At 44.1% G+C, this 11,418-nt stretch overlaps 1 protein-coding gene across 1 annotated transcript; it reads left to right on the forward strand.

Moving 5' to 3' along the window:
* Nucleotides 1-540: 540 nt before the first annotated feature.
* Nucleotides 541-10,662, forward strand: LOC123723739 (putative zinc finger and SCAN domain-containing protein 5D). The gene is made up of 5 exons (XM_014209722.2): nucleotides 541-1,054; nucleotides 6,887-7,023; nucleotides 7,174-7,362; nucleotides 9,007-9,079; nucleotides 9,183-10,662. The coding sequence occupies exons 1-5, from the start codon at nucleotides 757-759 to the stop codon at nucleotides 10,355-10,357; spliced, it is 1,872 nt and encodes a 623-aa protein (XP_014065197.2). The 5' UTR covers nucleotides 541-756; the 3' UTR covers nucleotides 10,358-10,662.
* The last annotated feature ends 756 nt before the right edge of the window (nucleotides 10,663-11,418 follow it).

Below are 11,418 nucleotides of genomic sequence, written 5' to 3' on the forward strand. Positions count from 1 at the left end.
GGCCCTAGATTTAAGGGGAATGGCTCGGCTTCACACTACTGGGGTTTTCATATGAACACTGGGTCCATGTGTTTTTAACCGTTTGAGTGGTTTCCACATTGAACGCTACCCTCTATGTGTAGTGCTTGTGTTTTCAGTTCAACTGGCTTGATGCTTGGTCCAGAGTGGATTGATAATGTATAAGTGATGACAAGTAAATGTTTTTTACATCCTTATGAATGTGTATAGGTGAACATGAATTGAAAAATTATTTCCATTTGCCTGTCAACAATATACTTTCGATTTACTATCAGATTAATAGGCTGTAAAGATGTTGATGGAATTCACATATATGTATAGTAGGCTAGTCTGTCATACTGTTGTAATTTACTTTTTTTTAAATCAATGAACTCTTTGTTGATCCTAGAAATAGTTAAATGCTTTATTTTAGAAAAATCATGAAAAATGGTTTACGCCAGAGAACCTGTTGTTTATTACATAGCTACAACATTGTTGTTATTGTGCAGCACTCCTATACAGTAGGTGGCGGTGTCCAACTTTCAACTCTACCATCCAGCATATGATTACATTACTGTGATGAGGAACAGGGAAAATAATCTCACCAGCGAGCTACAAACAAAGCTAGCTATCCATGTTTTGTTTCTGATATGATTGCATTTGTTTTAATAGCTTGCTAGATAACTGTAGATACTCATAATATAGAAAACATATAGACTGTTTTCATATTGAAAAGGGACCAAAAGCTTCTGGAGAACAATGTCGGGTTCCGTGGTCGACTTCCAGGCGCAGATAGCCTCAATCATGGAGGTGCTAGCCAACGCTGCTGTAGCCGAAATCTGCAAAGTTGTTGACGATGGCTATGCCGTTGTACACCTGAAGATGACTCAAAGCCACAAGGACAACGAATTTCTCCGGAGGAAATTGAAATTGATGGAACTTCAGATCGCCAGGTTTCGAGCAGAGAGAACAAAGTTTTCAGAGGGGTCCGTCCACAACCGCTTCCATGGAATACGCCTGCTAAACAGACACAACCATCGAGAGACGGCAACGACAGGTTGGTGATGATGATGAATTTGACAATGTGCACGTATCTTCAATTAAATTACAGATTACCGACCATTTCGAATCCCACCGTACCTTCTCCGCTATGCAATCTGGTTTCAGAGCTGGTCATGGGTGCACCTCAGCCACGCTCAAGGTCCTGAACGACTTCATAACCGCCATCGATAAGAGACATTACTGTGCAGCCGTATTCATAATCACCACATTCTTATTGGCAGACTCAACAGCCTTGGTTTCTCAAATGATTGCCTCGCCTGGTTCACTAACTACTTCTCAGATAGAGTTCAGTGTGTCAAATCGGAGGGCCTGTTGTCCGGACCTCTGGCAGTCTCTATGGGGGTGCCACAGGGTTCAATTCTCGGGCCTACTCTCTTCTCTGTATACATCAATGACGTCGCTCTTTCTGCTGGTGATTCTCTGATCCACCTCTACACAGACGACACCATTCTGTATACATCTGGCCCTTCTTTTGACACTGTATTAACTAACCTCCAGACGAGCTTCAATGCCAAACAACTCTCCTTCCGTGGCCTCCAACTGCTCTTAAATGCAAGTAAAACTAAATGCATGCTCTTCAACCAATCGCTGCCTGCACCTGCCCGCCCATCCAGCATCACTACTCTGGACGGTTCTGACTTAGAATATGTGGACAACTACAAATACCTAGGTGTCTGGTTAGACTGTAAACTCTCCTTCCAGACTCACATTAAGCATCGCCAATCCAAAATTAAATCTAGAATCGGCTTCCTATTTCGTAACAAAGCATCCTTCACTCATGCTGCCAAACATACCCTCGTAAAACTGACCATCCTACCGATCCTCGACTTCGGCGACGTCATTTACAAAATAGCCTCCAACACTTAACTCAACAAATTGGATGCAGTCTATCACAGTGCCAATCCGTTTTGTCACCAAAGCCCCATACACTACCCACCACTGCGACCTGTACACTCTCGTTGGCTGGCCCTCGCTTCATACTCGTCAGCTAACCCACTGGCTCCAGGTCATCTACAAGTCTCTGCTAGGTAAAGCCCCGCCTTATCTCAGCTCACTGGTCACCATAGCAGCACCCACCTGTAGCACGCGCTCCAGCAGGTATATCTCACTGGTCACCCCCAAAGCCAATTCTTCCTTTGGCCGCCTTCCAGTTCTCTGCTGCCAATGACTGGAACGAACTGCAAAAATCACTGAAGCTGGAGACTCTTATCTCCCTCACTAGCTTTAAGCACCAGCTGTCAGAGCAGCTCACAGATCACTGCACCTGTACATAGCCCATCTGTAAACAGCCCATCCATCTACCTCATCCCCATACTGTATTTGTTTATTTATCTTGCTCCTTTGCACCCCATTATCTCTATTTGCACATACATCTTCTGCACATTCTACCATTCCAGTGTTTAATTGCTATATTGTAATTACTTCGCCACCATGGCCTATTTATTGCCTTACCTCCCTAATCCTTCCTCATTTGCACATGCTGTATATATACTTTTTCTACTGTATTATTGATTGTATGTTTGTTTATTCCATATGAAACTCTGTTGTATGTGTCGAACTGCTTTGCTTTATCTTGGCCAGGTCGCAGTTGTAAATGAGAACTTGTTCGCAACTAGCCTACCTGGTTAAATAAAGGTGAAATAAATAAAATAAAACATGAATCTTCAATTTGACCCCATCCATCAATTGTGTTTTACAAAGTTCAAAGCAAGTATAATACAGCCATGATTTATGTACTGTCAATACAGTTCGGGTCTAGATGTATTATTGAGATCCACCTCAAGAGGCTGAAGAAATTTGGCTTGGCCCCAAAGACCTTTATAAACCTACAGATGCACCATTGAGAGCATCCTTTTGGACTGTATCACCACCTGGTACTGCTATTGCACCGTCTGCAACTGCAGGGCTAGAGGGTGGTGCGATTAGCCCAATGTATTTCCGGGGGCACCCTTGCCTGCCCTCCAGGACATCTACAGCACCGGTGTCACAGGAAGGCCAAGAAGAATATCAAGGACCTCAGCCACCCGAGCCATGGCCTGTTCACTCGCTACTATCTAGAAGTGGAGACATTACAGGTGCATCAAAGCAGGGAACGAGAGACTGAAAAACTGCTTTTATCTCCAGGCCATCAGACTGTCCCCACTAGACTGCCTCCGCCCAGTACCCTGCCCTGAACTTAGTCACTGTTACAAGCCCGGCTACCACCCGATACTCTACCCTGCACCTTAGTGACTGCTGCCCTAGTCATTGAACACTGGTCACTTTAATAATCTTTACATACTGTTTTACCCACTTTATATGTATGTGATATATTCTAGTCAAGGCTCATCCTATATAACTACTGCTCTACACACCTTTTCTATTAATATACTGTCCATACTGTCTATATATACCATCATATACATATATATTTATTCCGGACTCTGACATTGGTCGTTCTGATATTTCTTAATTCCTTTATTTAAATTTTTGGGATGTGTGTGTATTGTTAGGTATTACTGCCCTGATGGAGCTAGGAACACAAGCATTTCACTGTGTTACACTAGGTATTACTGCCCTGATGGAGCTAGAAACACAAGCATTTCACTGTGTTACACTAGGTATTACTGCCCTGATGGAGCTAGGAACACAAGCATTTCACTGTGTTACACTAGGTATTACTGCCCTGATGGAGCTAGAAACACAAGCATTTCACTGTGTTACACTAGGTATTACTGCCCTGATGGAGCTAGGAACACAAGCATTTCACTGTGTTACACTAGGTATTACTGCCCTGATGGAGCTAGAAACACAAGCATTTCACTGTGTTACACTAGGTATTACTGCCCTGATGGAGCTAGGAACACAAGCATTTCACTGTGTTACACTAGGTATTACTGCCCTGATGGAGCTAGAAACACAAGCATTTCACTGTGTTACACTAGGTATTACTACCCTGATGGAGCTAGGAACACAAGCATTTCACTGTGTTACACTAGGTATTACTGCCCTGATGGAGCTAGAAACACAAGCATTTCACTGTGTTACACTAGGTATTACTGCCCTGATGGAGCTAGAAACACAAGCATTTCACTGTGTTACACTAGGTATTACTGCCCTGATGGAGCTAGAAACACAAGCATTTCACTGTGTTAAACTAGGTATTACTGCCCTGATGGAACTAGGAACACAAGCATTTCACTGTGTTACACTAGGTATTACTGCCCTGATGGAGCTAGAAACACAAGCATTTCACTGTGTTACACTAGGTATTACTGCCCTGATGGAGCTAGGAACACAAGCATTTCACTGTGTTACACTAGGTATTACTGCCCTGATGGAGCTAGGAACACAAGCATTTCACTGTGTTACACTAGGTATTACTGCCCTGATGGAGCTAGAAACACAAGCATTTCACTGTGTTACACTAGGTATTACTGCCCTGATGGAGCTAGAAACACAAGCATTTCACTGTGTTACACTAGGTATTACTGCCCTGATGGAGCTAGGAACACAAGCATTTCACTGTGTTACACTAGGTATTACTGCCCTGATGGAGCTAGGAACACAAGCATTTCACTGTGTTACACTAGGTATTACTGCCCTGATGGAGCTAGAAACACAAGCATTTCACTGTGTTACACTAGGTATTACTGCCCTGATGGAGCTAGAAACACAAGCATTTCACTGTGTTACACTAGGTATTACTGCCCTGATGGAGCTAGAAACACAAGCATTTCACTGTGTTACACTAGGTATTACTGCCCTGATGGAGCTAGGAACACAAGCATTTCACTGTGTTACACTAGGTATTACTGCCCTGATGGAGCTAGAAACACAAGCATTTCACTGTGTTACACTAGGTATTACTGCCCTGATGGAGCTAGGAACACAAGCATTTCACTGTGTTACACTAGGTATTACTACCCTGATGGAGCTAGGAACACAAGCATTTCACTGTGTTACACTAGGTATTACTGCCCTGATGGAACTAGGAACACAAGCATTTCACTGTGTTACACTAGGTATTACTGCCCTGATGGAACTAGGAACACAAGCATTTCACTGTGTTACACTAGGTATTACTGCCCTGATGGAGCTAGGAACACAAGCATTTCACTGTGTTACACTAGGTATTACTGCCCTGATGGAGCTAGAAACACAAGCATTTCACTGTGTTACACTAGGTATTACTGCCCTGATGGAGCTAGAAACACAAGCATTTCACTGTGTTACACTAGGTATTACTGCCCTGATGGAGCTAGGAACACAAGCATTTCACTGTGTTACACTAGGTATTACTACCCTGATGGAGCTAGAAACACAAGCATTTCACTGTGTTACACTAGGTATTACTGCCCTGATGGAGCTAGAAACACAAGCATTTCACTGTGTTACACTAGGTATTACTGCCCTGATGGAGCTAGAAACACAAGCATTTCACTGTGTTACACTAGGTATTACTGCCCTGATGGAGCTAGGAACACAAGCATTTCACTGTGTTACACTAGGTATTACTGCCCTGATGGAGCTAGAAACACAAGCATTTCACTGTGTTACACTAGGTATTACTGCCCTGATGGAGCTAGGAACACAAGCATTTCACTGTGTTACACTAGGTATTACTGCCCTGATGGAGCTAGAAACACAAGCATTTCACTGTGTTACACTAGGTATTACTGCCCTGATGGAGCTAGGAACACAAGCATTTCACTGTGTTACACTAGGTATTACTGCCCTGATGGAGCTAGGAACACAAGCATTTCACTGTGTTACACTAGGTATTACTGCCCTGATGGAGCTAGAAACACAAGCATTTCACTGTGTTACACTAGGTATTACTGCCCTGATGGAGCTAGGAACACAAGCATTTCACTGTGTTACACTAGGTATTACTGCCCTGATGGAGCTAGGAACACAAGCATTTCACTGTGTTACACTAGGTATTACTGCCCTGATGGAGCTAGAAACACAAGCATTTCACTGTGTTACACTAGGTATTACTGCCCTGATGGAGCTAGAAACACAAGCATTTCACTGTGTTACACTAGGTATTACTGCCCTGATGGAGCTAGAAACACAAGCATTTCACTGTGTTACACTAGGTATTACTGCCCTGATGGAGCTAGAAACACAAGCATTTCACTGTGTTACACTAGGTATTACTGCCCTGATGGAGCTAGGAACACAAGCATTTCACTGTGTTACACTAGGTATTACTGCCCTGATGGAGCTAGAAACACAGGCATTTCACTGTGTTACACTAGGTATTACTGCCCTGATGGAGCTAGAAACACAAGCATTTCACTGTGTTACACTAGGTATTACTGCCCTGATGGAGCTAGAAACACAAGCATTTCACTGTGTTACACTAGGTATTACTGCCCTGATGGAGCTAGAAACACAAGCATTTCACTGTGTTACACTAGGTATTACTGCCCTGATGGAGCTAGGAACACAAGCATTTCACTGTGTTACACTAGGTATTACTGCCCTGATGGAGCTAGAAACACAAGCATTTCACTGTGTTACACTAGGTATTACTGCCCTGATGGAGCTAGAAACACAAGCATTTCACTGTGTTACACTAGGTATTACTGCCCTGATGGAGCTAGAAACACAAGCATTTCGCTACTCCTGCGATAACATCTGCAAAATATGTGTACATGACATGACCAATAAAATTTGATTTGAGGATATATCATGCTGACTTTGTACTGTCAACACAGCTAGGATCCTTCTATCTCTACAGACACATAACATACATCATGAAGGTATTATGCTTGCTTTGTACTTTGTAAAACACCATTGATGGATGGGGTCAAATTAACCTCCCCTTTATTTCCAGGACCTACTTGGCAAAGCAGAGCCAGACTTTCCAACAGGAGTTTTGGGAACAGCAGCATACCAAGAGACAGACAGCCCATAGACGTGGACCAAGAGGATGTCTCTACATCAAAGCATATGGATGCTACAAGTGATGAGGTAAGTTCCAATTTGAACAGCCTATTTTAGACTGTCACAGACTGATACCTAATTTGATTTATTTCACTAAATCCCATGTCATGACCATATCTCCATTCAGTAGATAGTGTATGATCTGTCTCACTCATCTCTCCCACTTAACCCCATCAGCAGTCAGCAGAGACAGAGGAAGGGGAACCAGACCTGCTCATCATCAAGGTGGAGGGAGAAGCAGATGACCAGGACTCTAGGATCAGCCACCCAACCAGAACAGTGGAGGGCAGCAGAGAGCTAACCACCCAACTGGCTGCAGACCCTGCCTTCCAGCCCAGAGGCAACAACATCAACACCGCTATGGAGGTCAGTGGATCTGACTCCATCCTCCTCCAATCAGAAACAGGGACTGTGAACCAGGGACCACAGCAGTACACAGGATTTGAACCCAAAGCAGAGAGACAGAGTCTGGACACAAAGTGTGACCTGAACGGGGACCTCAATCTCCTAAGAGATTCTTTAAACCAGGTGTGGAGAGAGGTAGTAGCGACTGATGATGGTGCCTCTGCTGCTCACACTAAAGTAATGGACCTAGGAAGTGGCCCAGTGGGCCCAGAAACACAGACTAGCTCAGACATAGAAATGAGAAGTCTATCTAGTGGGCAGCAGGTAGATAGAGGTTTTGAGTGGGGTCAGGTGGGTACAGCTACTACACCACAGGACAATGGAACTGGAAATAAGCAGGGAGTGGGAGTGTTTAACAGAAACACACCAATGATTCGCCACGATTCGATGAGAGACAACACAACGCAATTGGTTTCACCCGGCTTCCGGCCCTCAGAGAAAAATACAGGCACCCATCTAGACACAGGAAATGCAGGTGAGGCCAACAAAGATAGTTGGTGTTCGTTGGCAAGCCTCCATAGACACTCTGAAATACCAGGAATAAGAATTCAACAACCAGCTCATACCTCACTTCCTGTCAGCCATTTTAGACCAAGCGCCACAACCTCTTGTCATTTGAGTAATCTTGCCACGGATGTTACACCTGGCACCGTAGAACTACAGTACGGTTTCCCCAGCTGCCATAAGAAGTTTGTCCACGAGAGTGACTTCCAGCAGCACGCTGTCATCCACACCAGGAAGCGGGGGTTCGCCTGCAACTTCTGTGAGAAGAGCTTTGAGGGCGCCAGCCATCTCCAAATGCACCAGAACGTCCACACCGGGGAGAAACCCTTCATTTGTGCACAGTGCGGGCGCAGGTTCTCCCACACCAGCAATCTGAAAAGACATCAGAAGCTTCATCATTGATAGCTGACACAGAACAAGAGATTCCTATTGAAAAATGCTGTTATAGCAATATCACGAGTTCAAACGTCATTGGTTCTAACGTAGTCGTATGTCTGCAGGATGTTTACCCTGGTCTCATACGTCTACAATACAACGTGGTTCGTATTTACATTATCTACAAGGATTGTTACGTTTTCTTGGCTTCTTAAAAGGCCAACAGCATCACTCACATTGACTGTTAAGGTTGATAATGGTTGTGTTCTTCTAATAATACTGTGTGCCTCACACTAAAGTTATAGCAGAAATTGTACTGTGAGACTGAAAAACTGTCTGTTCTTTTGTACCAATTTCACCAATGGCTATTGCTGTTTATTTATTCATTCCTATAATGCCATCAATAAATAATATTTTTCAAATAATCCCATGGTGCTTCTTGACTCTTAATATGTATTCTCACATTGACCCTAAATATATTGTAAGGAAAGGACATTTTTCTTTCAAAATTACAGTGAAATATTGAGGTCCAGTTTTAGTTTCATATGTTTTGAGAAGCTTTAGATGTTCTGTGTCCATGAGTTGAGTCAGTAAAGGAACAACTTAATTCAAGCCATTTGATCAATATTATAGCATAGTAATAGCTGAGTTATAATAGACCTGTATTTGTTTGAGAGCTTTGTTGAGCTCATGCCTGTCAACTTAATTCCTCCCTCCTCTTTTCAGGCCAAATCTACTGTGGAAGGGGAGAGAGACCTCCAGCCATGGAAGAAAGAAGAGGGTCTGAGGGAGATGCCAGGTAATGATGAATATATTGCTGTAATGAAAAATGACATACTGATTGACAGCCTCATTGTGTTATTTGACTGCATATGACCATCATGCTTTTGTTGTCTCTTCAGGCACTGATAGTGGCCACAGAATGACAGACCCAAACACACAGACCTCTCTAGACACTGACCAAGCAGAGCTCACTGAGCAGCTCAGAACCAAACACAGCATATTGACTGTCAACAGATCAGACACTGTTTTCAAGTCAGACCCAGAGCCTGAGAGCCAGAGCCAGGGGTTCCAACTCACAGGTCCAGGACCTGTTGCTAAACAGCAGCGCAGCCTAAACCCAGAGAGAACAACCGATCTGCCTGTAAACTCCCGTAAGCGAAGAGTCAGTGATGCAGCAAATGATCGGCCATCTTGTTCTAGTTATGCTGCCAAGACGGTCTCAGGAAGCCTCTCGCCTCTCACAAAGGTGAACCCTATTCCCCCACTTTCTCAGAAGGTGAGGGGTGAACACGAGTATTCCCAGGTCGATTCAGAGGTCATGTCTGAGGTCATAGTTATCGACCCCCTTCCTGTTGACGATGGGGATGGCACACCCTCGTCATGGAGACAAGGTGACATCATGGAACACAGGCATCATCAAGGAGGACATAGTGAAGCAGATGCCATGCTTCTTGGAGGACATTCGAGTAACACTTATCATCATCCTCACCCAGGTGTCCAGCCAGCAGCGAGACAGAACTCACCTGACAATCACTTCTACACCATTGGCATGGACAGCGCTTTTGACAACTGCCTCGGCACCTTTCAGAACCCCGCAACCACCGCCACTGCTCCATTGGCCGAGGGAACCGGGGAGCTGCAGTACCCCACCTGGGTGGATTTCCCTGGGAGCGCCCCCGACACCCACCTGGGCGACATGACTGGGACTCATCAGGACAGAGCGGAGAGGGCGAAGTCCTACAGGTGCACCTTCTGTGGGAGGGAGTACCCTCACCTGTGCCAGCTCAAGATGCACCAGAGGGTCCACACGGGGGAGAAACCGTACGAGTGTGCCCTGTGTGGGAAGCAGTTCAGCCAGCTGTGCAGCCTGAAGCGGCACCAGAGAGTACACACAGGGGAGAAACCTTTCAGATGTGCTCAATGCGGGAAACAGTTCTCTCATTCCAGCAATTTAAAAGTGCATCAGAGCGTCCATTCGGGTGAGAAACTGTTCCACTGCGCCCAGTGTGGAAAAAACTTCTCCTTTCTGAGCAATCTGATAAGACACCAGACAGTTCATGCACGGAAATTATAGGTTGTGCTGTGTGGATTTGGGATTGTGTTTTCTGAATTGATTGTAAATTGTAAGTGTATGATTGTTCTGGCTTAAAGGTTGTTACCTGTTACCTGTTATTTTCTACCCTGACTGGAGACTTTTGTAAAAATGTTATAAAAAGAAGTGACACTAAACGTTTGTTATATTATTGTCTAAAATGTTCAACTTTTTATTGTATAAATTCCTACAGTATTTGTGACGCAAAGTGTTGAAAATAATCAGGCAAAACTACGATTTTGTCACAATGAACATGCTTGTGTTAAAGTTCATAAGAAATAAAGCAACTCATGGGAAATTTGAAAAAGGTAATGTCTTTCAGAATGAGAGTAATACATGTAGCTTTATCTCAGCAAATACAACTCTGTGATCTCGGTGTTTACGGTAAACTGTCTCCGGAAGTAGATTGTTTAACCACAAAATGGTTTTACTCGGGGAAAGTTTGTTTGCTAGCTAAATAATAACAAAGATGTCCAATCAGCAGTCTTATGGCTTGGGGATAGAAGCTGTTTAGAAGCCTCTTGGACCTAGACTTAGACCGCGTAGCAGAGAGATAAGTCTATGACTAGCGTGGCTGGAGTCTTTGACATTTTTTAGACACCGCCTGGTATAGAGGTCGTGGATGGCAGGAAGCTTGGCCCCAGTGATGTACTGGGCCGTACGCACTACCCTCTGTAGTGCCTTGCGGTCGGAGGCGGTGCAGGTGCTATACCAGGCAGTGATGCAACCCGTCAGGATGCTCTCGATGTAATACGGTTGCCTCCAAAATCCAGCCTATGGCTGAGGGTTACATCCAGCATCCGGCTCAGAGTTGCATTCAGCATCCATTAGGATGTAACTCTGAGCTGGATGTAACACACGTCCAAATAAGACTCCCACGATATGTCACGCCAAAATAAATCCTTCCTGCTTTACTGATTTCAAAATAAGAGTCCGTCAATTTGTCATGCTCAAATAAAAGTCCTGAGATTTCAAAATGTCACTTGCGCTGTCATTAAAATAAGTAATACCATTTCCAATTTAGAAATAATAGTACATTGATT

The sequence above is a fragment of the Salmo salar genome, chromosome ssa08, assembly GCF_905237065.1.
Source record: "Salmo salar chromosome ssa08, Ssal_v3.1, whole genome shotgun sequence".
Lineage (NCBI taxonomy): Eukaryota > Metazoa > Chordata > Actinopteri > Salmoniformes > Salmonidae > Salmo > Salmo salar.

Excerpts from the sequence above, each read along its gene's own strand:
- LOC123723739 (XM_014209722.2), top strand. The coding sequence starts at position 757 with ATGTCGGGTTCCGTGGTCGACTTCCAGGCGCAGATAGCCTCAATCATG. Across the intron at positions 1,055-6,886 it reads TCGAGAGACGGCAACGACAG|GACCTACTTGGCAAAGCAGA; the intron begins GTTGGTGATGAT and ends CTTTATTTCCAG. Across the intron at positions 7,363-9,006 it reads ACATCAACACCGCTATGGAG|GCCAAATCTACTGTGGAAGG; the intron begins GTCAGTGGATCT and ends TCCTCTTTTCAG.